Source organism: Candoia aspera, chromosome 3 (genome assembly GCF_035149785.1).
Source record: "Candoia aspera isolate rCanAsp1 chromosome 3, rCanAsp1.hap2, whole genome shotgun sequence".
NCBI lineage: Eukaryota > Metazoa > Chordata > Lepidosauria > Squamata > Boidae > Candoia > Candoia aspera.
The window spans coordinates 175,202,801-175,218,926 of NC_086155.1; the positions used below are offsets into that span (position 1 = coordinate 175,202,801).

At 38.7% G+C, this 16,126-nt stretch overlaps 1 protein-coding gene across 1 annotated transcript in view; it reads left to right on the forward strand.

Annotated features, from left to right (window-relative positions):
* C3H8orf34 (chromosome 3 C8orf34 homolog) overlaps positions 1-16,126 on the forward strand; it is an 82,331-nt gene that overhangs the window by 37,642 nt on the left and 28,563 nt on the right. Inside the window, exons 8-9 of the mRNA XM_063300247.1 lie at positions 5,087-5,222; positions 15,420-15,499. Of these exons, the coding sequence (XP_063156317.1) occupies positions 5,087-5,222; positions 15,420-15,499 (216 nt within the window). The remainder of the gene's footprint in view (positions 1-5,086; positions 5,223-15,419; positions 15,500-16,126) is intronic.

Sequence of the window (16,126 nt, forward strand, 5' to 3'; positions counted from 1 at the left end):
CTTATTCCTCCCTCAAGCCCAGCACTTTTCAGATGATTCTCTAATTCTACAGTGAATATTTAAGATCTGGCACTTAATCATCAGACAATCTGCTGCTACTTCTGAAAAATCCTTCTGAAGCAGAACTTTTCAAAATGAATGGGGCCTGTGCCAATGCAGCACTTTGAAGATCAGGGTTTTAATAAGGCAGATTCTGTAATGGCACTGGAAAGATAGCTTCCCATTATCTTAATGGGGCTTTTGGCTGTAGTTGATTCAGATATGTTTACATTTCCAAACAAGCCCTTTTTCGGAAAGCTTATGTTGGCTCCATTTGGGACCACTCCTTCCAAATAAATGGAGTCCATTTTCCATAATACTGCAGTGATTCAAGCTGGATAAAAAAAGCCTGAATAATATTCTTGCCTTAAACTGAATTCCCAGTAGTCCAGCTCTGTTAGTGAGGTTTTACTGAGATAATTGCCATTATCCCTACTGTTGTGGCATAATCCAGAGACTAACAGGAGTAAGATTCACTAGGACGCACTTAAGTATCTTTTGTGAGATAGGCATTTCCCCCGCTTTCTCTACTTAAAACTACAAGTATCAGCTCTTTTAGGAGATTTCCTCTCATACCTTAACATTTTCAGAAAATGATTGGTATTTGTCTTGTGGTGTTTGTCCCTTCTTTGTAGGGACACCTGTATAATAGGATGAAAAGGTTCTAATTGATTTGGAGATTTCATTTTATATTCCTCTCCAAACATGGCAAGATTTGCTTGGCTTGGATTTAGAGCAGACATTGTTCGTAAATGCACAAACCACTTTGGGAGAACGGAAAAGTCTAAAAGTGTTGCGGAGCGGTTAATATAGGGATTTAGCTTCCATGCTTATTTCTTCCCATATGGTGCTAGAGGTTTACAATCAACAGCCCTTGTTACAGGAAATGATTCTGAGCATATACAGAATGCTAAAAGGCTCCTGGGTAATTAAGTAGCAGAAACTCCCATTAAAACAAATAAAATATTCACAATATATTGTCTTGGATTCAGAATATGGGCTTAACCCAACAAGCAGATATTCATTATATTTGAAGGAAACATTGAATTTGTTAAGATAGAAAGCTTCACTTTTAGCTAAGCTACATATTTAGAGAGAAACAGGAAGTTCCATTAAAGCTAGACTTTCTCAGCTACCAATAGTCCAGGGGAGAAATAGGTCCAGGAGACTGTGTGAAGAGCCTTTTCATCTACTTTTCACCATTTTCCCCAGTGGTCAAAAAACCTGCAGATGCAAGGAGAGGCTGCAGTCTCCAGATGGCTTTGGCATTCTTATTTCTGCTACCCACTTCTGGCCACTTGAGGGAAAATGATTGCTTCTTACTAGTGAAAACTATTTGGACTTGGAGTTGTGGTTTATGAAGATATCTACACATGGAAAATATGTAACAAGCACTAGAGAAAAGTTATGGCCCATGAACTGTGGAATTCAGTATTCATTTACTTCCATTGGCTGTCCACAAATGTTGTTATATTGAATTAAATCTATTAATCTGACCCAGATATATTTATATTCTACATGAAGTATACTACAGTGGATGTAGGCCTGCATCAATTGCTACTTAATATAGGCTGAGCATCACATCTCCTTACAGGCCTCCAGCTTCAATCCAAGGCATACCACATAATCCATTCTGCACAGCTAAACCCTACAATATGAGACACACAAATGAAAATTTAAAGCAGGCATTTCTCTAACTACAATATCTGCCCTGTGAAATAAATAAATCAAATAGACCAATAAAGCTACACAGGTCCTCAGAAATACTGAACAAGACAGACTGAGAAGACAAATCAATATAACTGCTTGTCACTACAGCTCTCAATTCCCAGCTAATACCACTCAAATGCAGTATTGTCATTTTCCACTTCTCTTTCCTTCTCCAGTTTAGGCTCAGCCACCTAACTGAAAACAGTATTGATAACAGATTGTGCCATAGTAGTACAAATACAAAATCCAGTTCTGTCCCCATATTCCGGCAAACATACAGTAAACAATGTTAAGGGAATATACATTTGTTTCTCCTCCAATGTGAAGTGTGCCATCTTCAGTTAGCAATGTTCCATTATACTTTACATTAGACAAATTGGCAAAAGAATAAAATAACACAATCTGACATTGGAAATGACTATATCCTGAAACCAGTAGAGGAATTTTCTTAACTCCCAAGATATTCTATCTTTCACCACAAGAGCAAATAATTGAGAAAAGGAACTGTAATGACCATTTGGATATGGAAATGGAAGAACATTTGAAAGAACAATGGAAGAAGTTAATCAGAAGGTTCAGTACAGTTTTCATGGTTCAGATGTGGACTAAGTCTTCCTGAAATATTATTTTTAGTTATTTAAGGCTGGGAGTTCCATGTCAAATATTATGATTATTTCATGTTTGGTCATCTTGAAAGCAACCATTTTTCCTCATTCCCATTTTCTTTGCCTTCAGACTATGAGATAAATTTAAGCCATCTCAGGACTATAAATCTCATGAGATAAGAGAGTTGCTAGTCTAGCGGATTACAGAATTCTTTATTGATTTTGCCACATCAGACTGACAAGAACACACACCACTACTTTATTTATGATCACTGTGTAAGCTATTTTGTTTCTGTGTCTCCTGACCCCAAAACAATTCTGTCTGTTCTCACCACTCCCTGCAACATTGTGTACTTATAAAATCTCTGTCTTCAGAATTTATTTTGGTGGGAGGTGGACACGATCCAAGAAGTTTTGGGTATGATAAAATTAATTGACATTAAAGGTACCACAAATTTCTTTCCCTCCCTCCCTTCCTCCCTCCCTCCCTCCCTTCCACTAATACATCAACCTCTTTGGGAAATTTGATATAGAAACATTATTTCTGTCTTTAGTTGCCGCCACTTGAGGGCACTAATGTGTTTTCTTATGGATTCAGACTATCAAAAAGAAAATGTTTGTATGTAGAAGATAAAAAGTGACATATAGTCTGCTGGGTAGAAAGATGAATTGGATTTTATTTAAAAAAAAAACTTCAAACATTGGGAAAATAACCAAAGGATGCAATTATTTCATATTTAATTGGAGATAAATAATTATCGAGTTAATTATTTATAATTGATTGTAGTTGACGTACTAAAAAGTGTTTTCTTCTTAAAAGAAAAGTTGATTGCAATAAAAAGAATAAACTATAGAAATTCAAAACAGTTGAATAATTGAAATGAAATGAACCATACCAAAACCAATGTCTCCATTCCATTAAAACCAAGAAACAGTGAAAAATCTCAAATGATAAATCTACAACATACAGTGATCTACAAATGATAAATCTTCAATGGTAAATCCACAACTAATAAATTTACAAAATACAACACACACACACACGCCCCAAATCTACAACCTACAGTGATAAATCTACAACATACAGTCATCTACAAGATAACAGTGCAAGGACTGTAACAGCAACTATGTAGGACAGACAGGCAGAAGACTAGCAGAGCACATCCATGAGCGCCAGCAGCAGTCAGAAGACACACTGAAAGCTCCTTGATCTCACAACACACAAACAGACTCAACCAGTTTCAATTGGGAAACTGTAAGCATCCTAGACCAAGCTAAATCCAAAATCACTAGGGAATTCCTGGAAGCTTGCCATTCAGACAAATCAGCCATCTATAGACATACAGTATAGAGATAAACCACATTTACACCCCATTCAAAACAGACAATTAAAAAAAGCTAAGAAGGAAACAAAAAGACCAGAACAGATCCTGTCCAGCAGCCAACACCCAGATAAGCAGTGATTAACACCAGACAAACAAGCAGAGAACAATACCCTAACCAAGTAACTACCAAGGAGAAAACCAGACACCCACCAACACTGGCAGGGCAAGCTACTGTACATAAACGGAGCAAACCCCACACTCAGTCGCACTGATAATGTTACCTAGTCGGGTAATAAAACATCTACAAGCAAATGACCAAGCTCAGAGAGCACCAAGGGCTCCTCAGTTCAACCCTAAGCTACGTATTCTCTATTAAATGTTTTCAATTAAAAAATGCTTTTGTGCAGTTATGAATCATACTAAATTGCGGATTTTATTAAGATAATTGCTAATGCTATAAAACAGATTATGTACACACTTCCTGATATCAAGGAATAGCTCTTTGTTGTAAGTCCAGATAGACTCCTGTAACGTCCAATTTTAACTAATTTTAACATTTTTGTCTTGAATCCTTTTTTATGTTTATATTTTACTTGAATGGAATATCTGATAATAAGAGAACACTCATCCTGGTTTCTAAATTAAGCCTTATTAACTACATGGAAACATCCACAGCTATATTCTTGACATATTTCTTTGTCTTTTTGTCTTTTTTTATTTATTAAATTTGTATACTGGCTATTTTAAGAGGGCTGATCAAAGAGCTAACATCAGCCTTTAAATACTTAAATGGAATTTCTAATTAGCCTACAGATCTCTGAGCATTCGCTGAAACTCTGAATTTCATTGGCGTATACACAGAGTTCTTTTTATCCAAATTAAAGAAAATTACAGCAGCAATTACTATTTTGATATTGTTCATATTCTGTCCATAGTTCTACAAGTAGGGGAAAAGTTGGCTGGGGAATTCTGGGAGTTGAAGTCCACACATCTTAAAGTTCCTACGGTTGAGAAACACTGCTCTACATAGTTGAACTCCTCTCCAAACTCCTATTTGCTCTTTCGTTTCTTCACTCTGGGGGTTCACACCCAAAGGGTAACAAGAAGCTTAAGCAGGAGAGTACAGAAAGTAAAGAGGCTTGGACACAATGCTGGCCCTCACACCCCGCTGACACCTGTACTCAGCATGTATGAGGCATTATTTTTATGTGATCGATATAGATATAGATACAGATATATGCAGATATATACTGTGTATATGTCCATTTATTTGTTTATGCAAGTTGATTGATTGTCCAGATTCTACATTTGAATAACCATGAAAATTTCTGTAATGATTACATTGGACTATGTTGTTAAAATATGTGCTTAACTGTACATTTTTTAAAAAATGGATTTCCTTTGCAGAAGATCTTGATGATTTAAGAATGGAAGGGGTAACCAGCATGGTTTCTACTGGAAGCAAAATTAACCAAACTCGAAGTTCACATACAGCTGAACCACAAGCCAAAGTCACCCTGAACATCTGCGCAAGATGTGCCAGGTAAATAATAGACAGGTATTGGGGAATGGAATTTATAGCACCACCTACTAGGCCTGGAAAAGAGGAAGATTCATTTTTATCTTAGGTATAGATACAGGAACTGTCTGTTTTACTTTTTATTTTGGATTTGCATTGTTCTTCATCTGAAATGAATGCAAGAAATCCAGCTTCTGGGAATAAAGTTGAGCTCTGAAAAATGTAAGGTGATAGCTTTTATCAGTTGAGGCTTTCATTGGATCTGAGGATACAGGAGGTTCAGAAGAAAGAGCTTTAATCTGAATGGAGTGAAATCATTTTGAACAATGTATTTTACTTTTCCTACTATTGCTAATTGAATGTACAGGTAGTCCTCACTTAGCAACTGCCTTGGACAGCGACAGTTCGCAGTTACAACAGTAATGAAAAGGTAATTTTGTGACCAATGTCCACATTTACGACCTTTGCATTATCTCTCTCTCAGTCATGTGTTCGCCATTACAGTCAGTTAGTATGCTTCGTCCTGTGTAAAATCGTGAGTACAGTCACAGTCACATGATTTTCCACTTAGCGACCACCTCGCTTAACAACTGAGTTGCTAGTCCCAATTGCAGTTACTAAACAAGGACTATCTGTATTTAGGATTGAGATAGAATTGTTGGCATTATTTTTACACTTTACAACATTCACAGTAAAAGCATACCAAATTGTTACAAGACAATCTTACATCACACGTTAGAATTATTTTCATTTTTCTGCCTTTAACTTTGATTATCCTGCATTTCTGTGGCTCTCTGAGGATGATCTAAAGTATTCACAGTCTCTGAAATACACCTGTGTAAATGAAGATTTGGCTTCATGGATATCTTCTGGGAGTTCTTGCAGTTGCCTTATAATACTTCATAACCCTAACCCTTTGGAAGGAATCGAGTCAAAATGAAGCCTTTCTGGCTTTGGCAGCTGGAACTTATTTTTTCCATATGTGGTATGACAGCTAAAATTTGAAGCAGCCAAATCAACTGAAAAGGTAACATTACACATCCTTTGATTTCTTCTTCAGAACTACATTTTTGAGCAGAGCTTTTCAGCAGCAATATTAGTGAACTCTGTTGGTAATTGGTGGAAATGGGTAAAAACATTATTGGTCAGAAAATTGTATAGACACAGATATTAAACACACACATACACATAAACTATATTTTCATGCCTCTAATAATTCTGCTATGCTTTTTCAAAGGAGGTCAATGCAAGGGGATAACAAACAGCTTTTGAGGGAGAACAGTTCTTTTTGCTGCTGGTTCTGCAATCTCTCAGAAAATGAGGAGCAGAAAACCACTTTGCCCCTTCCCTGTTGCCAGGGGATGGATCTTTTTAACGCTGGGAGAACTGGCATCATAATGCCCACTTCCCTCCTCTCAACAAGGGGTTGGCAAGAAAAGTGGGAAAGTCCTGAGTTTTCTCCTGCTGAAAGGCCAGTGGCCCTAAAAATCAGTGGTGGGAGGGGGTCATGCCCTCATTAGGCTCAGGTGGAGCAAGGAAGGTCCTCACCTCCCAACCTAGTGTAGAACGATTCACTGCAGACTGACCACTTGGAGTGGCTTGTGCTGGCAAAGTTGGAAAAAATCTACTCCTGTAATGGGGTAGGAAAGATAGGGAGAGGCTGGGGACAGGATCAGGAGAACATTGTTCCTCAAAAAAACATTAGCAGATCATCTTTGCCCTGGGGCAAGCAGAACACATGGGTGACTCCTTACAGAGAATGCTGGATTAGACAGCCCATCCGCCTAATGAAAGTAGGTCTATCCTTAAGTCCTTATATACCTTGAATCAGATCAGGGTAAATAGTCTTCACCATCTTCCTGTTATTTCCTGCCAATTTGCATTTTATGCGATATCATATCACACAGTAATTGCTAAAGGGATTAGTGCACACTTTTTTGGCTTGGTGGATCTTCTCTCCTACATCATTCAGAAACAATGCTAAATCCTGAGCTCCAATTACTAACAACAGAAAGACTGCTCTACCTCTTTAAGTCATATTTTAATTTAAAGAGATGAGGGTCTTTTGAAAAAAACAACAGTACCAAGGAACTAAGTTTGACTTAAAGGTACTGTAAGTCATGTAAGATTCATAATCTTAGGGCATACTACTTGTTTGGGAAAAGTTATTTCTATTCTATCTATTAACATATTAGGCAAGTAGCAAAGTTTAAAATACAGTTAGATAAGAATTTCTTGACATGATGCGCAAGATATCTACCAGTCTTTGTAACCAGTTGTGGGGAAGATAGGAGGAGGAAGGAATATTGGGTAATCACTGCCTTGATTTGACCAAAAATATATTTTTAAAAAAGTGGGATAAAAATTGAAAGAAGAAGGAAAAGGAGTAAAAGAAGAAAAATAATCAGTACCAAAGATAAGCTACAAAATGCCCTCCAGAAGAATTCTGTCTTTATCATATTATGGAACAATATCAAGGAAAGGGCCAATCTAATTTCTAAAGGGAGAGGCTTAACCAAAACATAACATTTACTAGCTTTAGTTGGCCTCACATCCTGGAAGTGGGGAGCAACCATCAGCTTCTTCTGGGACAAGCGTATGGGTCAGAGAAGCTGGTTCTGTAAGTACCTAGACACCAAACCACTTTGAATTGCAACTAGGAATGTACTGGAAATCAGTGCTGGCCCATGGCAGGAGTTACATGCTTCTGGCAGCTAGTATCCTCCAGCAAGTTGGTCACACATTTTGCACCAATCTTAGTGTCTGAGTGATCTTCAGAGGTAGCCCGCTGTACAGCGCATTGCAGTAGTCTGTAGAAAATACGTATTTAAGCTTTCAGCGCGTAATATTTTCTATATCAGGGAAACATTACAGAATTTAACAATGTTTTCGAAAACATTATATACAATGTATACAAATAAGCCCATGGTTTTCTATACCATCTTGGGAAAATGTCCAGCTCATTCATGTGATAAACTGAGAATAATGTAGTTTTGAATAATCTGTTTTCAACAAAAAGACATACTGAACATGGAAAATGAGACAGGTTTTGGAATTTAGATTTGACTCAGACAAGTCAGCCATCAACAGGCACATGGAGGTAAACAACATTTACATACCATTCAGAAGAGACAATAGAAAAGCCAAAAGACCAGTACGCTCCCTTGCCAGCAATCAACACCCAGATATGCAAAAAGTCAACACTAGGATTAACACCAGATGAACCATCAAACAGCACAATACACCCTATCAAGGAACTATTAACTCAGGCAATCAACCAAGCAGAAACACCAGCCCAATCAAAAAACTCCCAAGGAGAGAACGACACCCCCACCAACACAAGCAGGGCAAGCCACGGTATATAAACTGAGAGCAAGGCCCACTCCCTCTTCGCACTGAAGATGTTGCCTAGTCTGGCAATGAAACGTCTGCAAGAAAACAACAAGGCTCAGAGAGCACCAAGGACTCCACAGTTCAACCCTGAGCTACAAATACTTACTTCGGTTGGTAAACAGGACTGTATTACTAATGTCTACATTGTCCTTTGTGTAAATACTGTACTTCTCAGCTCAGTTTAGAATTGGCTTGATTTTTGCAATATTTTTCAGCAAACACTGCAAGAGGGAAGAAGCTCCTCTACTTCTGAAAGTTTACCCCTGGCTTATGTCGGCATATGGATGTCTATTTGCCAACATAATGTGCATCTGCCTCACATTATCTTCTGAAATTAATTCCCACATGTCCCATGTGTGACAGCCCTTTAGAAATTCAGCCTGCCTATATACATCTGTGCAGAGTGACTTGTTGAGATGGGCGGCTATAGAAATTAAATAAATAAAAAAGAAATAGAATAAAATAAAATAAATCTGAATGAAATTTTTGCAAGGAACTGTTAACTGGAATTTAGTTTTTTCTAAATCAGAAATGCTAATGGTTCCTGCACCAGTTCATAAAGCAGTGTTCCATAAAGATCCAGCTGCTCTACCGTACAGAAATAGATTTGGCGAGCCATAATTATCAAGATGGTATCAAAGCAGACACCAACAAACAAAGACATAATGCCAAACACGATGCAGTAAATTGAAATTACGAAGATGTATGAATGTCTGGGGATTGCAGACATATTTTTCCAATTTTTACCCATCAGACAGGACAGGTCAGAGACAGGCTAACATTAAGAAAAGTATGACTAATTCCATTACACAGGCTCTTAATTACAATACTAATGTTAGCCATTTTGTAAAAGGAAAAACAGCCACAGAAAAATGTCTGTATATTTTAAATGATGTCTTCGAGTACAGCGAATGGGAAGAAATCTCTCTCATGCGGTTTCCAGTGTGGTCATACTGGTCTTGCTTGGAAGACCATGGTATAGATAGTCTGCAGTGGCAGGTTGTACTGTATCTGTGTATCCAAACAATTTAAAATAAATCCTAGAAAGTTTTTTGCTTGTTTTTAACCAATAGTGAACAGCTTTTCTGTTTGTAGAGTATACTTTAAAAAAATTAAAGTAATTCTGAGCACATATCTGAATCAAATGGACAAAACAGTCCATTATCCTGGATTTCTTCATTTCAGTAACTTAAAGCAAAAAGGAAGTAATTTGTGTTGTCTTTGTTAAATAATTGAGAATAAGAAATCCTTGTAAATATATTTAAAGTTGCCCAGAGATCAACCAGTTTAGATAAATCTGCCAATGTCAAATGCTTTGACCTAGTTGAGACTTAATTGGTTGGCTAAGAGAGCTAAACTAGCTAAATCTGAGTTATTTTGGAGGACACAAACGTTTTGCTTTTGGAATCATATTAATCTCATATAAGACATGTGAGAAATATTCTTTTTGCACTTAAAATAACAGGAGATTTCCTGTAGTTGCCAGAGCTGTGTAATCAACTTTAATCTTTTTCTCCCCCTCCACCTGCTTTTTTAAAAAATACAACATTTACTGAGGGAAAACAGTTCTTGTTTAGTGATTATCATGAATAGCACAATAAAACACCACTTTGAATTATTACAAGTGGAATAATAATAAAAAACTAAAAACGTAGTTTTCTTTGCTTCATTATTTAAAACATGTATATTTTTCTTACTGTTTTCTATTTTATATCCTTTCATAGACTTGGGCTATAGCTGCTTTACAGTCATTAAGAAAACTTACACTTAGAAATGGCAGCCATCTTGTCCACATTCTTTATTTATTACATGTCTATATTCTATGATTTCTTACATAGTACTTTTTTGGAGGAATGAAATGTGAGAGGGGGGGAAGAGAAATTATTTTAGCTTTCCATGGAACTATTTTAATATAATTTTAATAATGTTAGTGTTGTTGGTATTAATATGGAGTTATACATATTTTATTGGTAGTATTAGATTGCAAAGCTTCAGCAAAGGATTGTTACCTTGTCGTGGTGCTGGAGCTTGAGCACCTCAGTGATGCCATGAGCTAAACCGTGAAGGGCCACCCAAGACGGGAAGGTCATGACAGAGAGGTCAGACTAAATGCGATCCCTGGGGAAGGTAATGGCAACCCACCTCAGTATTCTTGCCGTGAAAACTAAATGGATCAGTACAACCAGAGATATGTCGGTATACCATCGGAAGATGAGACCCCCAGGTCGGAAGATGGTCAAAATGCTACTGGGGAGGAACAGAGGATGAGCTCAACTAGCCCCAGACGTGATGACGCAGCTAGCTCAAAGCCGAAAGGACGGCTAGCGGCCGACGGTGCTGGTGGTGAACGGCGAATCCGATGTTCTAAGGATCAACACACCATCGGAACCTGGAATGTAAGATCTATGAGCCAGGGCAAATTGGATGTGGTTATTGGTGAGATGTCAAGATTAAAGATAGACATTCTGGGCGTCAGTGAACTGAAATGGACTGGAATGGGCCACTTCACATCAAATGACCACCAGATCTACTACTGCGGACAAGAGGACCACAGAAGAAATGGAGTAGCCTTCATAATTAATAGTAAAGTGGCTAAAGCAGTGCTTGGATACAACCCAAAAAACAACAGAATGATCTCAATTCGAATTCAGGGCAAGCCATCTAACATCACAGTGATCCAAATATACGCCCCAACCACAAATGCTGAAGAAGCTGAAGTAGAGCAGTTCTATGAGGATCTGCAGCACCTACTGGACAACACGCCTAAAAGAGATGTTATTTTCATCACAGGAGACTGGAATGCTAAGGTGGGAAGTCAAATGACACCTGGAATTACAGGTAAGTATGGCCTGGGAGAACAAAACGAAGCAGGACACAGGCTGTTAGAATTTTGCCAAGACAATTCACTCTGCATAACAAACACTCTCTTCCAACAACCTAAGAGACGACTTTATACATGGACTTCACCAGATGGACAACACCGAAATCAGATTGATTACATCCTTTGCAGCCAAAGGTGGCGGACATCTGTACAGTCGGTAAAAACAAGGCCTGGAGCTGACTGTAGTTCAGATCATGAACTTCTTCTTGCACAATTTAGGATCAGACTAAAGAGATTAGGGAAGACCCACAGATCAGCTAGATATGAGCTCACTAATATTCCTAAGGAATATGCAGTGGAGGTGAAGAATAGATTTAAGGGACTGGACTTAGTAGATAGGGTCCCGGAAGAACTCTGGACAGAAGTTGGCAGCATTGTTCAGGAGGCGGCAACAAAATACATCCGAAAGAAAGAGAAAACCAAGAAGGCAAAATGGCTGTCTGCTGAGACACTAGAAGTAGCCCAAGAAAGAAGGAAAGCAAAAGGCAACAGTGATAGGGGGAGATATGCCCAATTAAATGCAAAATTCCAGAGGTTAGCCAGAAGAGATAAGGAATTATTTTTAAACAAGCAATGTGCGGAAGTGGAAGAAGACAATAGAATAGGAAGGACAAGAGACCTCTTCCAGAAAATTAGAAACATTGGAGGTAAATTCCAGGCAAAAATGGGTATGATCAAAAACAAAGATGGCAAGGACCTAACAGAAGAAGAAGAGATCAAGAAAAGGTGGCAAGAATATACAGAAGACCTGTATAGGAAGGATAACAATATCGGGGATAGCTTTGACGGTGTGGTCGGTGAGCTAGAGCCAGACATCCTGAAGAGTGAGGTTGAGTGGGCCTTAAGAAGCATTGCTAATAACAAGGCAACAGGAGACGACGGCATCCCAGCTGAACTGTTCAAAATCTTGCAAGATGATGCTGTCAAGGTAATGCATGCTATATGCCAGCAAATTTGGAAAACACAAGAATGGCCATCAGACTGGAAAAAATCAACTTATATCCCCATACCAAAAAAGGGAAACACTAAAGAATGTTCAAACTATCGAACAGTGGCACTCATTTCACATGCCAGTAAGGTAATGCTCAAGATCCTGCAAGGTAGACTTCAGCAGTTCATGGAGCGAGAATTGCCAGATGTACAAGCTGGGTTTAGAAAAGGCAGAGGAACTAGAGACCAAATTGCCAATATCCGCTGGATAATGGAAAAAGCCAGGGAGTTTCAGAAAAACATCTATTTCTGTTTTATTGACTATTCTAAAGCCTTTGACTGTGTGGACCATAACAAATTGTGGCAAGTTCTTAGTGGTATGGGGATACCAAGTCATCTTGTATGCCTCCTGAAGAATCTGTATAACGACCAAGTAGCAACAGTAAGAACAGACCACGGAACAACGGACTGGTTTAAGATTGGGAAAGGAGTACGGCAGGGCTGTATACTCTCACCCTACCTATTCAACTTGTATGCAGAACACATCATGCGACAAGCTGGGCTTGAGGAATACAAGGCTGGAGTTAAAATCGCTGGAAGAAATATTAACAATCTCAGATATGCAGATGATACCACTTTGATGGCTGAAAGTGAAGAGGAACTGAGGAGCCTTATGATGAAGGTGAAAGAAGAAAGTGCAAAAGCTGGTTTGCAGCTAAACCTCAAAAAAACCAAGATTATGGCAACCAGCTTGATTGATAACTGGCAAATAGAGGGAGAAAATGTAGAAGCAGTGAAAGACTTTGTATTCCTAGGTGCAAAGATTACTGCAGATGCTGACTGCAGTCAGGAAATCAGAAGACGCTTAATCCTTGGAAGAAGAGCAATGACAAATCTCGATAAAATAGTTAAGAGCAGAGACATCACACTGACAACAAAGGCCCGCATAGTTAAAGCAATGGTGTTCCCTGTAGTAACATATGGCTGCGAGAGCTGGACCATAAGGAAGGCTGAGCGAAGGAAGATCGATGCTTTTGAACTGTGGTGTTGGAGGAAAATTCTGAGAGTGCCTTGGACTGCAAGAAGATCCAACCAGTCCATCCTCCAGGAAATAAAGCCAGACTGCTCACTTGAGGGAATGATATTAAAGGCAAAACTGAAATACTTTGGCCACATAATGAGAAGACAGGACACCCTGGAGAAGATGCTGATGCTAGGGAGAGTGGAAGGCAAAAGGAAGAGGGGCCGACCAAGGGCAAGATGGATGGATGATATTCTAGAGGTGACGGACTCGTCCCTGGGGGAGCTGGGGGTGTTGACGACCGACAGGAAGCTCTGGCGTGGGCTGGTCCATGAAGTCACGAAGAGTCGGAAGGGACTAAACGAATAAACAACAAAGATTGCAAAGTGGTCTAAGTCATAGATGAGGCTAAATTTGTAGATAATGTGATTGTTAAAACCTTGTGTACAGTATTGTAGAAAAACATACGTTTCTGAAAGAAGCAGACTTGTGTAGGAATAAACGCCTTTATACATAAGTGTGAATAGTCATGGCTTCCACTGATTTCTGCTTAAATGCTTGAGTTTGCTACTGACTGGAGCCAGCAAATGTCATATCCAGGATAAATTACAATTTGATAGGACCATGGACAGCTCACTGGAGCAGCTGGTTAGTAAACCTTGGGTCAGTTATCACTTACATAACCTTGCAGTAAGTTGGGTGTCTCTCATTCCTCCTGTCACAGAACAATCCCTTGTGTTTAAAGCCAGATACAACCTAACAAGGTCTTCCCATATGACCTGTGGTTTTTTCCAAATGCTCGATACACAATTTGGTTCCTCTGTTTGGCAGTTCATAAACCTCATAGCTTTACTTCTTATTCTGGACTCTTTCCATGGACTGACTGAAAAAAGGGCTGATTAATTTTATTATGCTTTCCTCTTCATAATATCTCCCCTGCTGCTTTCTGAGAAACAGGAAAAACAAGGTGTTTTCAGCTCTGACAAGCTGCCAGAGAAGAATGATATTTTCCCTTTCCCTATATTATTAATTGTTTACTTCCTGTGATAGAGATGAGATTGTGATTGCATCTTACAAATACAGGTTAAATAAAAATAAAGATGAAATTGCAAGAATTTACAATTTCTAGCTTTGACATTAACAAGTTAGGGTTAGGGTTTTAAACAAACAATTTTAAACAAAGGCCTGGAGTCTAAGTCTTTTCAGGTTTGTGTGGACCTTTGACTCACTATCATAATGGGCAGCTTCTATACTAAACTTTTGAGGGATATCTTCATGGGGGAGGGGAGGGGAGAAGACAGGGATTATTGTTCCTGATTTATAGGATATAAGAATACCAAAAATGGGACATAGCAATAACAGAGGAAGCAAAAGTAAAAGTGATGGTAAACAGGGAAGTACCATCCTAACCATAGGATGTAAGGGTTGTGTCAAAGGTTTTATGGGAACTCTTCAGCACAACGTTGGCAAAACTAGTGGGTGTAGGTTTTAAGGCCCCCCCAACTCTGGAGATTTTCCATCTTTAACTCTGCATGTGGGTGAACTTCCCTAGTCAGAGCTGGTATACAATCTGGGGGTCCTCCTAGACTCACAGCTCTTGCCTGAAGAGCAGGCAAGAGGCACATGGCAAATTTATCCCTAAGAGAAATTCAAAAGCAACAGGCGAATGATAACAAGGTGTCATGGCACCTTGACTTCAGGAATTTAGGAATACTTGCCAGTGGGGTACTTTGTGCTTCACAGTTATGTAGCATTTTCTCTGCAGCATGAGCTAAGCCAATTAAGTGGCTCAACATACAAAAGACTTGTAGCATCAGGGGAATAGATAAGGGCAGCATCAATCTCAGATTTGCACCATGTTTGCATATGGAAAGTCCCTCTAATAATGACGCCACGTTTCTTGCTTCCTACCATTATGCTTACTAATGAAAATGAGCATGATAGCGGACTGAATATTCCCTGCAATTGAACAACTGTTTCTGTTTTAATCATCTAGATTGCAAGGAGATACTTTGACTGAAAGAGCAGAGGATCCGTCTGTTGTCTCATCTGAGCAAGAAGGACCAAAATCTGTTGGTAAGTTTTTGGATTGCCTCATTTATTCATTTGTTTACCTGTGTATCTCTCTTTTGCCTTAGGAGCTCAGAAAAATATGTTATGAATCATTGCTTAGAAATAATTAAATTCCAGGGTGCTAAGAATAAACAGGAAATGCAAACTGAATGTATAGTGGATAAAGCTGTGTAAGGATGGCGATACGGGGCTAAATTTAAAATAACTGGATTTTATACAGAAAGAGTATATAAAATGACCTTCCTAATTCTTTTTACATAATGAAATCATCTTACATTTTCAACATAGCTGGACTTGGAGTCTAACATCAGAGTTTCTATGGTTAAAGCAAAATCCCCAACCTATATAATCTTATGTGTCAAATTTTATACCTCCATGAAGTAATAAACACTGTCCACAGTAACTACACTTCTGAATTTGGAAAATATTTGCATTGAAATTGGGATTGGCAATGTCAAACCACAGGGGGAGGCTGTATGTGTCTTTTATCAAGGGCTTTCGATTCTACTGCCTCCACTTGTCTATTAGTACAATTCTTAATGCACAGTGCAGAAACATGGGCACTCTGAACCATTGGCCTAAATAATTCTCCCTTGTACCAGCTCAGTGCTACCATGCAAACAGGTTCCA